Source organism: Asparagus officinalis, chromosome 7, assembly GCF_001876935.1.
Source record: "Asparagus officinalis chromosome 7, Aspof.V1, whole genome shotgun sequence".
NCBI classification, from domain to species: domain Eukaryota; kingdom Viridiplantae; phylum Streptophyta; class Magnoliopsida; order Asparagales; family Asparagaceae; genus Asparagus; species Asparagus officinalis.
Genome location: NC_033800.1, coordinates 1,087,951 through 1,109,138, shown reverse-complemented (window position 1 = coordinate 1,109,138; position 21,188 = coordinate 1,087,951). Strand labels below are relative to the sequence as shown.

The following is a 21,188-nucleotide window of genomic DNA, read 5'->3' as shown; positions in this document are numbered from 1 at the left end:
AATTTAAATTAGACTTAAAATAATCTAAAATAGACATAACACGAACCAAACTGGATTTAACACGAATCAAACTGGACTTAACATGAACTAAACTGGACTTAACATGAACTAAATTGGACTTAATACTTAATTGAATTAAAATTAGACTTAAAAGGAATTAAATTAGATTTATTCGGTTCATGTTAAGTCTACTTTAATTCTTTTTAAGTCTAATTTCATGTTAAGTCCAATTAAATTAGACCTAAAGCAAGTTGAATTAGACATAATATGATTTAAATTAGACCTAAAAGGAATTAAATTAGACTTAATATGAATTAAATTAGACTTAACATGAAATTAGACTTAAAAAAAATTGAATTAGACTCAACATGAATTAAATTAGACTTGAAACAAGTTGAATTAGACATAACATGATTTAAATTAGACTTAAAAGGAATAAAATTAGACTTAACATTTGAAACAAGTTGAATTAGACATAACATGATTTAAATTAGACTTAAAAGGAATAAAATTAGACTTAACATAACCGAATTAGGCTTAACATGAAATAGACTTTCATGTTAAGTCTAATTCGGTTCATGTTAGTCTAATTCAGTTCATGTTAAGTCTAATTCAACTTGCTTTTAAACTTAACATGAAAAAAATAGAGGAGATAAGGATATTTTGGGGTTTTTACATTTTATTATTTATCTATTCTTAGTTCACAGGTAATAATTGCTAAAAGAGGGCTGCAGAATATAGATCTCGATTTAAGGGCTGAACCATATGAGAAAAAGTTAAAGGGGCTGAAGCACATGAAGATTTTGCTTTTGGAGCCTTGACACATTTTTCCCTTGTTTCTTTGAGTAACTCAATAATACGTATAAATTTGTATTTAAATCATGATTTTTTGAATTCTTCATAAAATTGTCCGTTAAGCGTCCTACATCAGTCTCCCATTGTTGAAAGAAGCTCGACCCTGAGTTTATATTTTTTAGAATAATAGTTTTATTGATAAATAATTTTCTTCTTCTGCATCGATCAGCGTCCGCCTTATACTTAGCATTGATTTTCTCTATTTGTTCTTTTGCCTCTTCCGCTAAGGTTTCTTCTGAATCAAAATTTTGAATAAATCTTTCTCACGCCATATTTATGTGATTGACGGGCATGTGGATATGCAGTTAACTTGAAAAACTCCACAAAATATATTTTATGTTGCTTCTCAAGCCCTAGTGCTAGAAGTATCATCAAAATCTTCTTGAAATTATTCATAATCTTTGCTTCTAGAGAAGAAAATTCTTCCCCTTATTTCATACATAATTCTTTCATCTCATTTGCCTTACGCCCTCCACCAAATAAGTCACAGTATCATCAATTGCCTCACTCTCTAATTTATCATTCTCCTCCATTGGGACAATATCAATATGTGTAACATCACTACTCACAATATTATGAAGAATTTATGTCGTCATTAACATATCACCATCAACATTAGGAACCTCGGGATGAAACTTGATGGCGGCAGAATCTTCCTTTTTGGGGGTGAGTGGCTCGTTGTCTGCTATTAGAGTAATCTTCTCCTTAGCGATCTCTGTCTTAAATGTCTCTTGTTCTATGATTAACATAACTGATGAAGTCTTTGTTATTACTTCTTCTATTCTCTTCACAAATCCAGACTCTTCCTTAGAGATGAATTAAGGTTTCTTAGTTTTGTCATAATCATAACTAGTTTGATAACTCTCTAAAAATATTCATGATGAAGGTCTTTCATCGTTTTATCCAAGTTCTCTCTCCACCTTCTTCGCTAGACAGATCGTGTTGGCTAAGGTAAAGGAATCTTTTAAAGACACCCGACATTGCTTGTAGTTAGAAGGCAAGAAACCGTCTCTCAATAATTCTTCATCTTTGCCCATGTTTGAATCGGATCCTTCCCTTGATGATATCGATTTATCAGCACTTCATCCCACTATGCAGATGCTTTTTCTTGAAGCCTGTAAACCACTAATTTAACTTTTCAATCTTCTGGGATTATCTCATACTCAAAATACTTATCCGCTTCACCAATCCAATCAAGAAAATCATCAGCATGAAATTTTCCATTGAAGAATGGTATTTTTAATCCTCTAGTATCATAATTGTCCCATCATTGGTGGTCTCTGCGATCATAATCGCGGCGTGGGGCTTCATAGTCATCACTGTTAAATTCATCATGTGGAGTTGGATCACGTTGCTGGCGACCATCAACGTAATTTTGAACTCCTACCATATTCAGACGCTCAACTGTCGTTGCAAGTCACTCTATGACAGTCTTCATTTGATTAACATCAGTCTTTAACTCATCGAACTTAGCTCGAGAAATAGGGGCATCATCACTTGTCATCGGATCAAAAAACAAAGCTCCGATATTAATTAACACAATCCAGAAGTGATAACCTCGAAATCCACCAAGGGGTATTCTCTGAATCCACAGAGTATGATCTCCAAATTCACAAAGAACTTTGAATCCATGAAGAAAATATTAAAAGAGAAATTTTATTGATGAAAAGTTATTATTCTTTGGAGTTACATGACTCTTTTTAAATAGAAAAACAAACAAGACTCTTAATAAGACTATAATTACAAAGAAATAAAAAGTATCAAATCCTATCCTAAAAAAGACTCCCTATAATAGAGAAAACAAATCATGAATCAAAATTGAATTTGTTTCCTTATCTAATTTGGCTCTAATATTAAATTTATTTCCTAATCTAAATAGACTCTGTTGATGTTAAATGGTCACACAGTCAGTGGTATCCGTGGTTGGATGAGGTTGTACAGTATTGATGAGGGGCGACTTTCTTCCCCCACTTTATGTCCGGCTCTTGAGTTGGGTTGCTGAAAAGCCTGCACATGTAGGAATTAATGAGAGGATGGGGCTTGGATCCCTCGTGGTTCCTCTGACGGTCAAGTCAGCTAATGAACTTGAGTGTGGAAAAATAAAGAACTGTGTGAGTTCTTGTGGGTGTACAGTGTCTCTACTTAAAGATCAGATAAGATAAAAAGATACAGAAATCAAGATCCCAGAAGTCCTCTGTTATGTTCGAATAGTACACGTATTTATACCGGGGGTATAAGGATAGATTGGTCACTTCAACCGAGCACAAGATGACAGTGATGAAGTGTAGGCTGGCAGCTGAGTCAACATCTACTTTACAGGTGTCGGCTGACGAGTGGGGGAAGGATCACTTCAGTATTAAACGAGAAGTGATTGACAGCATGACGGTGCCTACGTGGTCCAATGAGTCATGAAAGCTATCAGGGCCAGAGGCATGATGCGCCTCTCATGCATTAAATGCGATGTTGACACATCGCCAGTAGGAAAGACTCGAGGCAGAAGTCGTCCTTTAACTTCGCCGAGAAGTAACACCTTTCGAGTCGTCTTCGTGAGGCGTCAAGTATCTGGTCAAGTGGGCTTATGGCGATTCGTCTTCAACAAGAGGGTCGACTGACACCGCCGTTCGAGTCGACATTAAGGAATGTCAACTCGACGAGTTGGCTAAGTCGGACTCCTCGTTGGTCTTTGACCGCCAACTTTATTGGGGCATTGCATGCATAAGTACACATGTTTGTTACTTGGCAATGAGTTGTACTTTGGCGAATGGGAACACTATAACAGACTCTAACTTTATTACTAAAATAAACTAAAAGCTAATTATTTTTAAATTTTAGCCAAAATGGCTTATTGCTGATGAAATTTTAAAAATCTGACATTCTGGTTAGCTCTGTCTAGTCGAGATAGGCGATTTACATATTTAATACGTTAGAATTCGCCTTCCGAATTGAAAGATATTACTGTTTTTTTTAGTAAGTCAATAATATGTATAAATCTATATTTAGCTCGTGATTGTCCAAATTCTCCATAAAATTGTTCGTTAAACATCCTACATCAGATCTCAAGTCCATAGGGGAGATTTGGGTGGCAATTAACCATTTTTATGACAAATTGGAATAATTAAGCACTGCATGCAGATACCACGCACCGTGATGTACCAAAACATACTAATCATATATTTTCAGAAAAAAAACATACTAATCATATTAGATTAAGTAGACTTAACACACACAATACATACCATAGACTAAACTACAGACGCAAGCACATCCAATATCACTCGCATAGCTTTGCGACTCACAATCAAAACTTCAAAAACAAACACACACACACACACAAAGACCCACACACAAACACGTAAATCAAATGAGGTCTCTGACTCTAGGCACCAAATACACTCTGGCCCTGACCACCGACCCATTTCCGAGCTTAAACCCAGGCCCAACCGAGAACCCAACCACCCACCCACTCTGCACCCGCCCCCCCCCCCCCGCCAGCCTCACCACACTCTCCATATACTCTGGGTGAAACTCCGCTCCCTTACTCGCCTCAAAATGACTCGGCGAAGGCTTCATTGCAAACGCCAACAGATGCAGCAGCCACACGGCCTTCGCCATCCTCAGGTACTCCCCGTAGAACCCCGTCCTCGGGTGGGCCCCATCCATCACTTGCCGCCTCTGCTCGGTGCTGCCGAATAGTGACTCCTCCATCTTGGGGTGCACCATGGAGAGGTACTTCTTGGCAGCGAACTTGCCAAAGTGGCAACTGGGGAGGATGCCGAGGACCTCGGCTGGGTCCATGTGGCGCATGTCACGGAACTGGGAGAAGCAGTCACTGCGGAACTCGGAGGGGTGGAGGAGGGAGGAGAGGGAGCCATCGATGTAGAAGGTCTCATTCTCGAAGCCGTGGAAGATCTTGCGGGTGACGTAGGACTCGAGGGCGTGCTTGGCATGGGTCGGGTTGACGTGGGGGACGTGGGGGATGGTCAGGTGGTGGTCAGAGGTGTCGGCGGGGTCAGAGGAGGAGGCGTGCTCGATGATGGAGCGGGCAGCGGCGGAGATGTCCCAGTGGGCGGCGCGCATTAGGGAGAGGAGGTGGGCAGTGAAGGATTTGGAGGCTGATTTTACTTCTTCCATGCATATTTCGAATAGCTCCGGCGTTGGCGCTGCCAACGGTGTGCCTGTGAGTCAAATTAAGGAGATCTAAGTATGACAGAAATTTATTTCGTGCTGAAATATTCATGTTTGATGAAAGGGAATTGTTGTATATCTACATCACAAAAAAGTATCAAATACATCCGGATTCATAGTACCAAATATGCATCCAAATGATGTTTTAACTATTAGATCATTAGATTTCGAGATACATGTTCGGATCTAATGTTTAAGGTCCTTTGGATGCACATTTAATATCATGAGCCGTCACCACCGGCTACTTTCTCCTGAATCATACATGCTCATGCTCATTAATTAGGCACGCACAAAAATTAGGAAATGTCTGTATTCGTATGTGGCTTACTAAAACTTATAACATAGAATATGATTATCTAATGAAATATTCAAACCTGCATTCAAATTATCTGGATATATATTGGACACACAATTGCAACAGTTTTAATCCTTAGATTTATTGATTTGAGGTTAATTTTGATGATTAAGATATCTAACTTTAGCTTTTTAAATATAACAAACATATTAATGTGTATCATATGAACTATATTTTTCAATATTATCTAGTTTTTTCATATTTCTTTTATATATGCATGTATATCCACATGCATACCCGTATAATCCATTCCAGTTTTAGCGGATATGGATATCAAAATTTCTTACTGAGTTATATTTGCATATGTATCCTTATTCGTGATTCGTGTGCAAATATGAATTATGGTAAGTATTATATCTGAGACATATCCGGACCATATGCAACCCCTATCATTAATGTTCTTTAATATGCTTATCCTTCAAAATGATTTTTTTGGGGCATCTCATTTTTTGATTCAAAATTTCCGCTTATTAATATTGTAGTCCTTTTTCTCACTAGAAAATTAGCTAAAATTTGAAGGGTCTTGATAACTATAAGGACAATGGTTAAAAAAGAGAGATATAAGACAGAGATGAGGTGAGTGGGCCCTGTGTTTCAGCACACACTCTCTCTCTCTATATAATATTATATATACATATAGTTATAGTAGTATAGTATATATATATGAGAAAACAATGGGTATAGCTTGGTACCTAAGCACAAAAAAGTGTGACTTTGTAGTGATATGATCCCCATTTAAATGAGTGGAGGGGATTGTGGCCACCTCACAACCAACATTTGGTACACAGCATACCCATATTTCTGCTCTCTCTCCTCACTTCTCTCGACTTTACCCGCTGGCCTCATCTCTCCATCGTCTCTCTCTCTATTATATACTATATATATATATATATATAATATATATATGTTTAATCTAATGTCCCCTGGACAATGGAAATCCAATTTTGAAAGAGCTACGCAATGAGAAATAATATAATATTTTGATATGAATGTATGATTTTTTTTGAGTGAGATAAGCCCCTTTTGATGCACAAAATAAGTTACCGGCCGTCACCATTCTTTAATTACATATGTGATTATGTTTTAGTTTAATTGTCATAGAAGTACACTACGTACCGTAAACCATGAATAATTATATGAAAGGTGAATATATATTCTAAACAAATATAAACTACTTACAAATGCAATGCTACTTTAGTAGTATAACACTATAACACATACGTAACATTCTTCTCCGTAACTTATAACAAGGAGTTTTGTGTATTTATATTTCGAAGATGCTTGTCTCTTTTCATATGAAATAATTATACCATTTAGGACAAAATAACAAATTCATCCTTAAAATTTTTGTAAACTCGCGGCTTCCCTCCTAAAATACCCATTAGCCTATATTTTCCACTTGAACTATGAGTACGTTTCCAATATAGTCATTTTGTGAGCTCACAGTTAAATATTTAATATAGTAATGATGTGACAGTGTTTTTTATCCATTTCTTCATATTTTTTTATTAGCTTTGTCGCCTTTTCCCTTGACAAATTTTTTTTTTTGAAATTTGATTTTTTTTTCCCGATTGCAGAAAGTATAAGAAATGGGGGGAAAACACTCTTACGACATCTATCAGTTAAACATTTGACTAAGAAAATGACCACATAAGATACATTTGACTAAGAAAATGACCACTTAAGAGGAATTTGATCATTTTGTCATAACATTTGTACGTAATGCATGCTAGCGCTGCAATTTATTAAGTAACTTCCCTAAAAAAAAAGAAAATATGAAATGTGGGAAATATGGTTGTTCTGAAAAAGGTTTTTAAATACGGAGATTAGATTAAAGCAATAAAAATAAGGTTAGTAAAATATAGGTGGTCCACGTGGAAATGCTACTATATATGTGAGTGTAAACACAGTCAAAGATTCCTTCTACCGGGCATGAGGCACTAAAGCAAATATACTAAATGCCAAGGGCGTATTACAAAAAAAAAAAAAAACCAACAAAAACGCTCACCTAACCCGCTTGCATCCGACCTCTTGCCGTATAGTGACCCTGGACCCTTCTTGATCCAGGCCCCCTCTGCTGCAGCTCGCCTCCTCACGCCCAAGCTTCATCCTTCAACGCCTCGACCTCCACCTCCTCGCCGTTCACGCCTCCGTCTCAGCTCTCCAGCGCCACTCGTAAGGCGCAAACCACTCCCTCAACGGCCCGCACGCCGCCGCTCCACGCCGCCAGCCTCTCCTGACCTAACCTGTTCCCTCATCCTCCCATCCTCCTCCGCTCCCGCAACCCCCCATGCGGCCACCCTCTCTTGCTCGGGGTCCAGGGGCATCGCCCTCCTGCAGCTACACTACGCCTTCTTCACGCCGGACACCGCCTCCAACACTTGTTCATTGGGTTTCCATCTCCTTCACCCCAGCCCTCTACGACTTCAGCCCTCTTCTCTCCCCCATCTGCTGGTCAGGGTTCCAATAGATTCTCTCTCCTGTTCCTCGATCTGTAGCCGTCGGGTTCGGATCTCCGAGCTCCGACGACAGAAGGCGGTCGTCGTCGTCGTCGCCCGAAATGGTTGGCCGTGAAGGGATCGCCGGGGGAGGTGGTGGGCTGAGGCAGGACCGAAGGCCGCGGTGGATGAGATCTGAGACTGCTTGGCGACTCTTGTTCGCCATCTCTCGCTTCCTCTCTTTGATCTCTTCGTTCCTGCTGCTGCTGATGATCAAGCAGGAGGAAGAGAGTAAACGACCACAGCGTTATTTTTATTTTTATTTTTATTTTTATTTTTTTAATTGTGTTGATTGGCCGGAGACACGTGAGTGAGAGGAGGGTTGGATTTTTTATTGGGCCCACTTTCGGTTGCTTCCACAGATATAAGGTGTAAATAAATAAATAGAGCCATCAATGCAGAGGTCTTTGTGCTTTGCAAATTGCAATGCAAGCTGGTTGCTGCTGTTTACTGTCGGAACTGTACCGGGACCATTTTCACGGTTTAAGTTATTATTATTAGTATTATTTTTAATTAATGTATCAGCTTTAAAACTGCTTACACTTTGCATGTGAAAAATCTATATATGCTCCCTCACATCATATCATTCAATTTAATTAAAAAAATAAATAAATAAAGAGCTTGGGAAGGTACCATGATTTTGGAAAGTGTAGGCGAATAAATTTAACTTCATTATCTTCATCGGACTACCTAGTGACTCCTTTAATTAAGATCACGATCAGATCATTTTCTTTATTGCCCTATATATTTCTAAACAAGAGATCGTTTTCTTTATTGCCCTATTTCTAAACAACAGATCCTATTATGCATGTTAAAGTTAATTGCAAGCAATATTCTTCGAGTTTCTATTCTATTTTCCAAATTAGATTTTTAACATATTAATTAATTAAAGTGCAGGAAGAAGAGAGTAGGTGGCCGGGTCTATGCTATTGATTGTGTGTTTATTAAGTTTTCCTTCGCTGTTTTTAAAAGTAAGATTCAAGTTTAAGTCCCAACTGCTTGAGGCTATGTTCTTTAAATGCTACATATATCTTTCTCTGAGAAATTAATCTAAAATAATACTTATATATCGATCTTCTTGATCGATTATATTATTAATTAGCACGGGATAATACATTAATGGAGTCCGGGACTCGGGCGTTACAACATTTTTTGTTACAGTTATGTAAAATAGCAGTATTATGATCTTAACATATATATAGTTGTATATTGTTTTCACTCTATATATAATAATATTATAAATTTAAAGTATTTTATATATTATTGTAGTATTATGATCTTATTAGTTGTATAGTGTTTTCACTCTACAAATAAAATTGTAAATTAGAAATATTGTAAAAGTAATAATCACAAAACTAATACGATGACATATATATATATATATATATAATATTTATTTTCCATATCTGAGATCTTAGATAAGGTATATATGGCAACATAATTTGTATGAGATAATTAGAATCTTTTGCGTGTGAGAAAGGGAGAAGCTAATTTCATTAACGTGAAGAAGTAGGTGTACTTCTAAAACACACTGCAGAGAGAATGCAAGGAAATTAAAGATAAATTTTGGGATAAAGCCACAACATCCCTAATTTGGAAAATAGAATAGGAACTCAAAGAATTTATCATTCTGACGTGTTATGTAAAAACTTAGTGTATCGATTCGTGATTACCATCGGACATCAGTTAGGGGGAAATTAAAGATAAATTTTGGGGTGATGTTTTACTTAATTGAGACTCCTAGCTTTAATTTTGACATGTTCTATATAGTCAAGGTTGTTAACGGAAAGTTTTTTTTTTTTTACTTTTAGCATGATAAATGGTCTGGGGATTAATTTCACATCAACTTCAACTTTCCCATCTCTGTTTGCTCTCGCTGAAAAAACCAAAGTCATTGTACGTGTGTGATATGAAAAGTAGATGTTCTGATGGTTGGGTTAATGTTTGGTATATGAGCTTTTGTAGACAATTGCAGGGCCAGTTAGCTAGTGTTGCAATAAATTGATTTGTTAATTAGGCATGGTATATTTAGCTGGTATTTTGAGAGTAAAAGGGTACTGTTCTCAGTTAAGTGCATATCATCAGATTATTCTAGTGCAATATTTGGTTAGTTCCTGTGCCTTTGAAAGTTAAGATTCTAAACTGGTTAATTGCCGAAAAAGAGAAAGAAAAAAAAAGAGGATAATTAAGAAACACACACACGCACGCACATGCATCCTTAATACTAAAGATAGGCTCAGGAAAAAATATATATATTGTGCGAGAAGATAAATGCGTTCTGAGTGTGACAATGAGTACTTAGAGAGTCATGTCCTTTGTTCTTACACTGTAGGTTTGTTGTTGCTAGCTGCTTGGAATTGTCTATTACATAATTTACATACTTCTGAGAAACCAAGTACAGTTCACAATTTGTGGCCCGGGTGGAGCGCGCGCATGTCATGTTTCTTCACAAAGTAGTAGAATGAGGTTGTGATGTAGCTATCTATGCTAGCTAGCTCTTCTTTGGATTATTAATTTAGGGTTTAGTAATTGGTTCAGTTTGTAGCAAAACCTTCTTAATTTGGGCAATGTAGGCATGGCAAGCTGGGGAGTTTTTTTGGAACCCCTCATCCTTTTTCTCGGGGAGAAAGAAAAAAAAAAGATTTCAGCTAACAGAAAACATGTCTAATTAATATATATTTTTTAAAAAGTATATATATATTTAAAGAACAGTTTGAACAATTTGATCCCTATTCTGATAAGTTTGGAAAGAACTTACTAAAATCTACTAATATGTTTAGGATCTGGCCTATGAGTTGACTTGTAAATTGACTTAATCATATAACTTGAAAAGCCTCTCAGATCTGCATCGGATTATTTTCGGAGAACGGGAAAAAAAACATTAAGCATTCAACATGATATATAATTTGGATCTCTGCTTTTTTAATTTATCACTTTAATTCAATTTTTCAGATTTGTATTATAGTTTATGGTTCTGACTTTGAAGTTTTAGTACTAGTGCATGTGTCAGGTGTAGTAAACAGTTAAATTAGTAAGATATATCGATGAGTCGCGGCGACCTGTCTCTTTTATGAGCTCGGAGCGTGAATCCGTCAGGGCTCATCCTTTGATTCCTGTTGCAGATAACGGAGTGGCAGTGCAAATCTCGGCCGTCAACTTTAGCAGTGATGGCCCCACGATCATCCTTCTTCTTCCTGCAGAGATTGCGCTACCCGCAAAATTAATAAAAAATTAATGCGTGAAGTTTAATTATAATAGGAAATTTAGAAATTAAACACCATATCTTTAGTATATATATATATATATGTATATTTATATATAAACGCTTAATTACCTATGAAGAAGCCTGTCAAAGTTGAAGCACATGCGAGGGAACATCTCTCTTCTGTGGATGTATATATATATATATATATACACGTATATAATTCTCTAGCTCAGATAACAAAATTAAGCCTTAGCTTTGCCTCCAAAGTTTCGTCAGTCAGCAATTATTCTGTTGTTGGGCTTTCTATAGTCTGTACGTACAGTGGGTTGTTCAAACGTAATTTCAATGCTTTGCCTAGTGTCCATGAACCGCAACCTTATCCGCGAAAAAACGTGACTTGGGCCTCTTTTTTAACAGATGAGTTTGGGCCTGATCTTTGTTAGAGTTCCCACGACTTGGGCCTCACACCCACTGCACCCGGTTAATTATAACAAGTGCATGGCCCAAATTGGTAAAATAAATTGGGGCCTTTTTCACGGCCCTCCCCCAACATTACGTACAATTTGGAATGGATCCTAAAAGTCGTAAAACTTACTTTTAAGCTCCTAGGATCAAATAAGTTCTTTGAAAATTAGTCATCTCATTTAGAGCATCTCCAAGGGATTCCTTGGATGTCCCTTAATCTAGGGGGAACTTTAAGGGAGGGGTTGGTTTTTCTCCAATGGTTCCCCCTTAAAAGTTCCCTACCCTTTAATTAATTATATTTAGTTTTTAAATTTTATAGATTAGGATTTAATTAAATATGTGGTTTATTTATAAATGAATAAATAATTAAATATTAATGTTAAGGGACTTTAACCTTCCCCTTAATTTGGTGAGGAAGTTAAGGGACATGGGGTGAAGGGGGTTTTTTTACGGTCCCTTGGATCACATCTCCCTTATATCTCCCTTAATTTAGCTAAGGGGCCGGATTTTTCCGGCCCCTTGGAGATGCTCTTAAACATTTCTTCTCAACTCTCAGCAATATTTTGTTAAACTTACTAAGAATTAACCTCTCGCCTAATATCATTTCTTGCTCGGTCCTTATTCCTTCTCATAGCATTACTTTTTAAACTGCATGCAGCGTGCTTAGGACCCAAAAAGTTAAAATCTTTAGTAAGAAATTTTCCGAATCAAAATGAGTTACCAATCAGGCTATATATATATATAACGCTACTATCTTCAAAGTCAAAAATAATGCACAATTTTACGGAATTTCACGTGATTCAAGTGACTAATTTGGGAAATTGACAGAAACCGCCAACGGCCAAAACCCAGAATATTCAAGAGTGCAGGCCACCTGCCGCTTCAACATAAGAAGTATCGAAATCGAGCCCCATTTTTTAACTCGTTAATTAATTAATTTCCTCTGAGGAACCGAACGTAGCAAAAAGCTTCGGGTCTTCGATTTCTCCAATGCCGCTCTTTCTCTCTATTCATTAGATCCCCATCTCTAGGGTTTTTTTTAGCCCCCCCGCAGATCGAAGCTCGATTGCTCTCCCCCACCCCCCAGATGTCTTCGCTTGCGGCGCTCTCCTCCGGCTCCGGGGCTTCGGCCTCGGATCTCCTGCGGAGCTCGAGCAGTGGAGTGATCGGGGTCCCCCTTAGGATTTTGGGGAGATCGGGAGCGGTCAGCGTTGATTTGAGGAGGAGGAGGAGGGGGGTGAATGTGATGGCCAAGATCGTGAAGAAGGGGAAGGTGAAGCACGAGTACCCGTGGCCTGACGAGATCGAGCCCGATCCCAATGTCAAGGGAGGGATCCTTAGCTACTTGTCGGAGTTTAAGCCTCTCAAGGAGAAGCCTAAGCCTGTTACTTTGCCCTTCGAGAAGCCTCTCATGGATCTCGAGAAGAAGATCATGGATGTGAGTGAAATTTTTCTTTTTTCTTTTTGTTACTTATTATGCTAGGAATTATTCTTTTTTGAGCTTTTGATCTTACCCACGAACTTGAAAAGATAGCTTACTTTTGGTCTCATCGTTTGTAGGTACAAAAGATGGCTGCTGAAACTGGACTAGACTTCACAGATCAGATCTTATCTCTTGAGTCTAAGTATGAGCAGGTAATTTTTTATTTTTATTTTTTTGAAAATTCAAAGCTCACTTTTTTTTTTGTATTAGGATGCTTTCTTTTTTAAGAAAATAGCCGGTCTTCTAGTTTGCAGCTGGTTGGTATTTCCACTGCCTTTGGGGTTCTGGAAGTGATAATTTAACTTTAGTTTTGCTGCTAAATCTTCCCATTTACGTAAAATTTGGCTTCGGGATTGTTGATTTTGCAGGCTTTAAAGGATCTCTATACCCATCTCACTCCTATACAGCGTGTGAGCATTGCTCGCCATCCCAACAGGCCAACTTTTCTGGACCATGTGTTCAACATAACTGAAAAGGTTTGGGGATCAACAAAAGTTCATCATTTGTACATTGCACTGCAGTCGAATTTACATTTTAAGTATTGATGTTGTCTTGATGCTTTAGTTTATGTTTTCTGTATACAGTTTGTAGAGCTCCATGGAGATCGTGCTGGATATGATGATCCTGCCATTGTGACCGGTATTGGAAGCATAGAGGGAAGAACTTATATGTTTATCGGTCACCAGAAAGGTAGAAACACAAAGGAGAACATTAAGCGCAACTTTGGTATGCCTACTCCTCATGGGTATGTAATTTGGCCATATCATTGGAATCTGAATGTATCTGATTTCACATGATGCTAGTGCCCATACTGAGCGGATGTAATTTAATTGCTTTTGATGAGTAATATCCCTTACAGAAAGGAATGAAGAAAGATATGGCTTGGTTCTGATGCTATATAATTTATTCATTGTTTAATTTGTTTTCTAGGGATCTAACCAATCTATCATTCGTATGATTAACCAGTTACCGGAAAGCTTTGCGTATGATGTATTATGCTGACCATCATGGGTTGCCAATCATCACTTTTATTGATACACCTGGTGCTTATGCAGACCTCAAGTCGGAGGAGCTTGGTCAGGTGTATTTTCTTCTTTATCAGATCATATGTGCCCGTGTCAGATTAGTTGCAACTGTATGCCATTGTTTTTTTTTAATTTTGTGCTAATGTACAATTTTCGTTCTTGCAGGGTGAGGCCATTGCCTTCAATTTGAGGACTATGTTTGGTCTGAAAGTTCCTATTGTTACGGTTGTTATTGGAGAAGGTGGATCTGGAGGTGCACTCGCAATTGGATGTGCTAATAAGTTACTAATGTTGGAAAATGCTGTTTTTTATGTTGCCAGGTGACTTTACAAACAACTATATCAATTATCTCATTTCTCATTACTCATGTGTTCTCAAACTGCTGCTAGATTTTCACTCTCTAAATTTGTTAAACAGCACAATACTTGACTGGGTGACTTATTTACATAAATCAAGGCCTACCTATTGTATATACCTCAAGTTTGAAGTGCTCATCTCTTAGGTTATACAACATACAATCACTACAGCCACCCAAAACTCGTAGGATTTTATTAATTTAGTTAGGGCTAGTGTGCTAGAACCTGTTAACATTGTACTATACCATAGTTTTTATTTTCTGTCATTTTGGTTTCATGCCTCTTAACCTTTCTTATTACTAGATATTGATTTTAGACAAGAACAACGAAAACCTTTTATCCTAAATTTTTGGTTCAACTTCATGAATCTTAATATTTCATTCAATTCTGTAAGTGTCATCTCCCAATTAAATTAATTATTACCATGTCATCTTCAATTGTTTTCAATGAAGTTGTTCTCTTGGGATTAGCTCTTTGCTTTATTAACTATAATCTTATCACTTCTCCTTGCTGGTGAATTTACTAGTGTCCATTGTACATGACTAAACCTTCTCAAATGATTTTTCTCATTTTATCCATAATAGAGAAACCTCCAATCTCCTACGGATGCACTGCGGATGTGACACCTTCAATATTTCTACGATATGTGGTTTACATGCTGTTTTTTTGTCACATATACAGATATACTGTATGGGGTTTCGTCACCAAGTTCTTTATCCACAATATACCATTTCTTATTGCATGTACCATATGTGGCCTCACCCAAGTTCTGTAACCTTAAATTTATGTGATTGTGTGTTGCACTGCATTGAATGAGCTGATGAACTCAAGGGTAGGTCAACTAAGATGTGGATTTGCCTGTTATTTGCCTCTTCATCTTTGCAAGGATGCATGTCACAACCAATGTTGAAAATAAAGAAAATGGGTTATGTAACGCTTGACCTCCTATTAATGGTTAAGGGAAAATAACATAAAAAAATGTAACGCATAGCGTATGTTATATTGTTTATTAATTGTTTAGATATTTTATAAATACTAACAATTCATAATAACTTTAATACTTAGAATCATCAAACTTTTCAAACATAATAGTCACAATTATCAAACATGAAAATATAGTATCATAGATTCTTAACAAAAGTTAGTCATATATGACTAGAAACCATCCCAAAAAGCATCATCAAATGATCAAATACATTAACATTGTCAAGTTTAAGGGAATAAAAATAAGTCTAAAATAAATAAAACACTTCCAACTCTCAAGTTCTTAACTTACAAAAATATTCTAATTCCTAATCAAGTTCACTAAATCAACCAAGCTGAAAACATGACTATGTAACAATAACAAGAAATTATATACAAAGATTGTGTGCAAACTTAATTTCACAAAATTTAGTATTAACTGAAAGCTAAAAACTAAAACCTAATCAACTCAACATCAAAAAATAACTGAAAGTAATTATCTCACCAACACAATTAACCCACTAATTAATCACTGTACTCTAATTTTGTGGTAGATTTTAAAAAATTATGTTGAATGGTAAAATAATGGAACAACAAGTTTGATATGATTTGGGGTAAATTGACAATAGAAAATATTAAAATTTAAAAGATAATTTTAAAATCACTATTTATTTAAAGGATATAACCTCAGATATCCAATAAGATATCCAATACATGACTGAAAAATAAAAAATTTATCACACCGGAGTCGTAGAAGCCGCTAATAGCCAGTGGAGTTCCAGAGGAGGCAAGGAGTTAAAATGTTTGGATTGGAGGCGAAGAGGTCGCATATTCGCAAGAAGAGAATAGGGTGATCAAGACTAAAAGGGGTAGGGTTTAAATGATTTGGATGGTGGAGATGCATCCATGCGTCCTAATTAGAGATGCAATTTAACCTAAAAAACTCCATGTTTACTGGTTATATAACGTAACACACATTTAACGCAATATAATGTGTTTTTTTGGGGTTAAATAGTTTCAGCATTAAATGAGTGTGTTACATAACAAGAGGGCACCGTTAAGTTACAAAACGGGCTATGTAACGGGTTTTTCTCAATTATGGTCACAACAAGGGTGTGTTTTTTCTTGCAATCTATTCTCCCTTAAAGTTCATCCTTTCCATACACATAAGTGATAATTTTCCATTTCACCCTTGACTGAGCTCCTCTGCCTCATACGCAGTGGTTGATATACTTCAAATTATTGTGCAACTTCTTCCATCTATACATCAACGCAGATTTGATGCTAACAAACAATTTATTAAATGACACTAGTTCTGGGCCTTTAATTTGATAGTATTTAGCTCAATGACGACGCTATTAATTATGTCTTGCATTCATAGAATTGGAGTAAGAGTATTGATTTGACTTAGATTGAATGTTGACTTTGGTAGTAATACAAGTTATGATTGGAGCTGGATCAATTACAAGTAAAAGAGGATTAGGATATGAGATGGAGTCCAACAGGTTACAGATACTCAAACCAGGAGGAAAATGTGTTTAAATATCCCTAAAGATTTTCATTGAAAACAAAAAGAAGAAAATTAAAAGAAGAATTAAGCGCTTGAGAAATTCTTGCGAAATAATCCAAAAGTGAAAGGAAATATTACAATCCCTTTTCAAGTAACGATACCACTTCACTATCTCCCACAGACACAGACAAATATCAATACCATGTAAGATCTTCTTGTTTGCATGATTATTTGCTTTCTTTGTTTGTAATTAAGGGTTTGATACGTTTACTGAATCCAACAGATACCTGGCATTAAATCAAATTTTATAATACCACATGAATCATTTTAATCCTTACTAGCATAACTTTAATAATTCATACTAGACTTCTTCTGTCTTTTCGTGGATAGTTTGGGTTTTAAATTCGATATAGCTTTCCTTGTCATCTTCCCAATGACATTTTGCCTATTTGAAATCCAAGCCTACTCTCCACCTTGATCTACAATGGGCTCTTACTTTGCAATTTTTGTGAACAGCCCGGAAGCATGTGCAGCAATATTGTGGAAAACTGCAAAAGCTTCTCCAAAGGTAGCCATTTATTGAACATCTGTATTTATCTACACCTAATATATACTATATCACCTTTAATTTTTGTATTTTAAAACTTGGCAGGCAGCTGAGAAGCTAAGGATAACTGCCACAGAGTTATGCAAGTTGAAAATTGCAGATGGCATCATTCCTGTAATACTACATCACTTCCTCTTATTCTTTCAATTTAATATACTAGCTTTTCATGTGATCTCAATAAATATTAAGTTATTAGTGACGGAAAACAATCTAAAACTAAATCATAACAAGACATGTGAAATAAACTAATGAACTCCGCTCACCTGTCAAGTGCATTGCATTATGTTCCAACTCCTGAGATTATGAGCCAAAGTCTAGCTCATACTGAGATCTGTTTTCTACGGAGCTGAATTGCATTGTGAAAAATAGGCGATTTTCACCAGATTTAAAATAGAAAGTTTTCCTGGATTTGGAGACATGATGCAAGGGATGGCATCTAAGTTGCACGGGTACGGATGCGGGTGCGGGTATGACACACAACAAAATTGTAAAAGGTAGGTACCAGTGTTTTCAAAGGCGCGCGCCTCAATGCGTCTCATGCGCCTTGCGATGCAGGGCGGTGGCGAAGCGCACTACATCTGATGCGGCGGCGCCTTTTGTGCCTCGCATACATCCTGACTTTGCACAGGGTGCATGTAGTACATACTTTCATATAGTTTTATTTGTTAACATTTCAGTCGAGTCTTTATACTCGATAATCCACATCCCAAAAAGCAAAATAAATCCATTAGGCCTCTTTAGAGGTCTTCAATTGAGGACCATAACTATCCTTTTCTTAGATATTAGTTTGAGTTGACATTTGATTTGAAAATTTATAAATTTTGCTGCTATGTTGGGTGTTAGCTGTAGAAATTAAGACCTTATATTGTGAATTTGTAGAAAGATATTATTTATCCTGATATATTTTTTATGTGAATTCCTAAACATATTCTTTCGTGCTTGGTTATATATCTTGAAAAATTGTGTGTGCGGTGTGCGTCTCGCATCACACGGGCGCGCACATCACGTTGTGCCTTGCCCATGTGCGCGTAAAGATGCTTTGCGCCCCGCATTGCGTCTCGCGCATTGACAACACTGGTAGGTACAAAAACACGGCTGAAACTCATGGGATATATCATATAATGATAATTCTGAGCTATACGTAAACAACCCTTTTAAATAGTAGCTCTTAAGGTTGAAATGAACTCGACCATTATCCAACAAGTTACAAAAATGGATGTGAAGTGTAGGATATATATCCAAATATTGTATAGTGTTTTAAATTAAACATGCATTGTATAATTGAGTATAGGCTGAATAAATATATGCATGTATGAGAGGATTGTCCAAGAAGTGTCGGGTACATGTACGGGTATGACACGTGTCAGGTATGGCTCCATATTAGAAGTACCCATGTAACATAGGATGACATCATGGTGTATATTTGACTGCTGTGTTTGGTTGAAAGGAGACTGCTGATTGAATCGTGTGCCCTGCAGAAATTCATCACCAACCTGCTTACTTGTGCTTTGGCTAAACTAGTATTTAATTAAAGAGCTAGTATGAACTAGAAAGGCAGTTCATTGTCATATAAGTTTTTGACAAGTCGAGGCCCCTGTTTCCTATTCACTTTTTCACTTAAGGTCTCCAGATCGTATAATTTTCAATTGAAAATTATCCTATGCTAGTGAATTGGTTAATAAAACATAGAATATGTTTTGAAGGAGATCTTTATAACCTTCCGGTGTTTGTTGCTGTGCTATTATTTGACAGGAACCTCTTGGTGGTGCACATGCCGATTCATCTTGGACATCACAACAGATAAAACTTGCAGTTGTCGGAGCAATGAATGTATGGATCAGCTGTATTATTCTATGCATACTACATAATATTATTTATTTATTAACTTTAAGACATTTCTTGTACAGGAACTCCTAGAGATGGACACACCAACGCTGTTGAATCATCGTATGCTCAAATTCCGCAACATTGGAGGGTTCATAGAAGGGCAACCGATAGACCCAATAAAGAAAGTAAATATGAAGAAGAAAGAGGAACCAGTCATCGACATAGAAAGTATTACAGAGATATCGACTCTTGACTTAGAGCAAGAAGTTGAAAAACTGAAAGACCAGATACAAAAATCCAGAGGAAACCGCTCGTCTGAGCCTATAAATGTGGGTGTGAATGACTTGGTTGTCAAACTAAAAGAAGAGGTTGACCAGGAGCTTACTGAGGCTGCTGAATTCATGGGCTTGACGAATAAGCTCGACATGCTCAGGAATGAGATTACAAAAGCAAGAAGTTCTCCAGAACAACCCATGGATTCTGGCTTGAAGGACAGGATTGAGAAACTAAAGCAGGAGTTTGAACAGGGTCTAGCAGATTATCCCAATTCAGGAAACTTAAATTATAAGCTTAATATGCTAAAGGAATTATCCAAAGCCCAGAAAGTAGTACGTTTGAAGCAGGAACTAAATGAAGGATTGAAGGTGGTCATGAATCGCTCTGACTTGAAACAGAAGGTGGACATGCTGAAGGAAGAAATTGCAAATGCAGGAGTTTCAGAAGCTTCTGAGTTGGATGATGGCTTGAAGGAGAAAATTCTGAAGGCGAAGGAGGAGATAGCATCTGAATTGACCAAGACACTGAAGTCTATGAATTTGGATGTACAACTTGTAGCCTCTAAACCATTGTGTGCAGAGTTAAAAAAAAGAGCTGATGAACTTAGTAGTGAGATTAAAGAAAGAATAAAGGAGGCCGCAGAATCAAGTGACCTGAAGAGCAAAATAGAGACTCTGAAATTGGAGGTGGAGAAGGCAGGAGATTCGCCTGATCCAGAAACTAGGAGAAAACTTTTGGAAACGAATGAACAAATCAAGAATAGTATAGCAAAGGCCTTGAACTCCCAAGAAGATTTGAAAGAGAAGTATGAAACACTGAAAAAGGAGGTTAGAAGGGTTTATTCAGAAAATGCACCAGAAGAGGAATCTTCAGGACAGAATGGAGGGTTGAATCATGGTGTTTATAACCCTGAAAGCAATGTGAGCTCAACAATCAGCAGCCAAACCTAAATGTGAGTTTAGACATTCTTCTATACACGCACTAATCTTTTACGTACTATTTTTGAAGTAATTTATCCTAATATTGCAGACCTCAAACTTGCTCAATGTTTTCACACCGTAGTTACACAATATGTTGTGTGGCACCCAATTTGGAAAATTTTCAATAGTTGCATCTATGACAAGCAAAAAAAATTGTGATGAATAACGCCCTTTTCATTATTTTTATCTAGTTTAACTCACCCCCCCCTCCCTTCCCTCTCCCCCCTCCTTCTCTTATTCGGTGGACAAGGTCCAGTTTTATTCTTTTTCTTCCTAAAATATCCCTTATTGTTTATTTGGCAGAGATGGACTATGATTGATGTGCCCTACCCAACCAACGGTGAAACTCAAAGGATACCTAAATTCACATACAACTTGCTTTGGGGGAAGATGCAAGACGTCTAAAAGCACAGGGACACGAGTGTAACCCCTTCAAAATTTTCAATTTTCTTAGGTGTTTTTTTCCTTTTTATTTACTTCTTTAAGCAGTTAATATGTTCTCTGTATGTGTATGCAATTGATAAACAATTGTGTTTGGATTTTTGAGTTTTCTGGCTGCAGAATAAAGGTACATTCTTATGATTTTTCACATATGAGC

General features: G+C 37.0%; 2 protein-coding genes across 2 annotated transcripts; one reads left to right on the top strand and one right to left on the bottom strand.

Annotated features, from left to right (window-relative positions):
- On the bottom strand, positions 4,006 to 11,345 carry LOC109849808. The gene is made up of 4 exons (XM_020419687.1): positions 11,228 to 11,345; positions 10,953 to 11,087; positions 8,002 to 8,099; positions 4,006 to 5,030 (listed from the first exon to the last, which is right to left on the bottom strand). The coding sequence occupies exons 1-4, from the start codon at positions 11,269 to 11,271 to the stop codon at positions 4,213 to 4,215; spliced, it is 1,095 nt and encodes a 364-aa protein (XP_020275276.1). The 5' UTR covers positions 11,272 to 11,345; the 3' UTR covers positions 4,006 to 4,212.
- Positions 12,458 to 21,181, top strand: LOC109851035 (acetyl-coenzyme A carboxylase carboxyl transferase subunit alpha, chloroplastic). Its single transcript, XM_020421142.1, has 11 exons — positions 12,458 to 13,001; positions 13,124 to 13,198; positions 13,415 to 13,522; positions 13,631 to 13,791; positions 14,013 to 14,127; positions 14,237 to 14,391; positions 17,417 to 17,468; positions 17,553 to 17,621; positions 19,260 to 19,337; positions 19,415 to 20,562; positions 20,894 to 21,181. The coding sequence occupies exons 1-10, from the start codon at positions 12,651 to 12,653 to the stop codon at positions 20,558 to 20,560; spliced, it is 2,310 nt and encodes a 769-aa protein (XP_020276731.1). The 5' UTR covers positions 12,458 to 12,650; the 3' UTR covers positions 20,561 to 20,562; positions 20,894 to 21,181.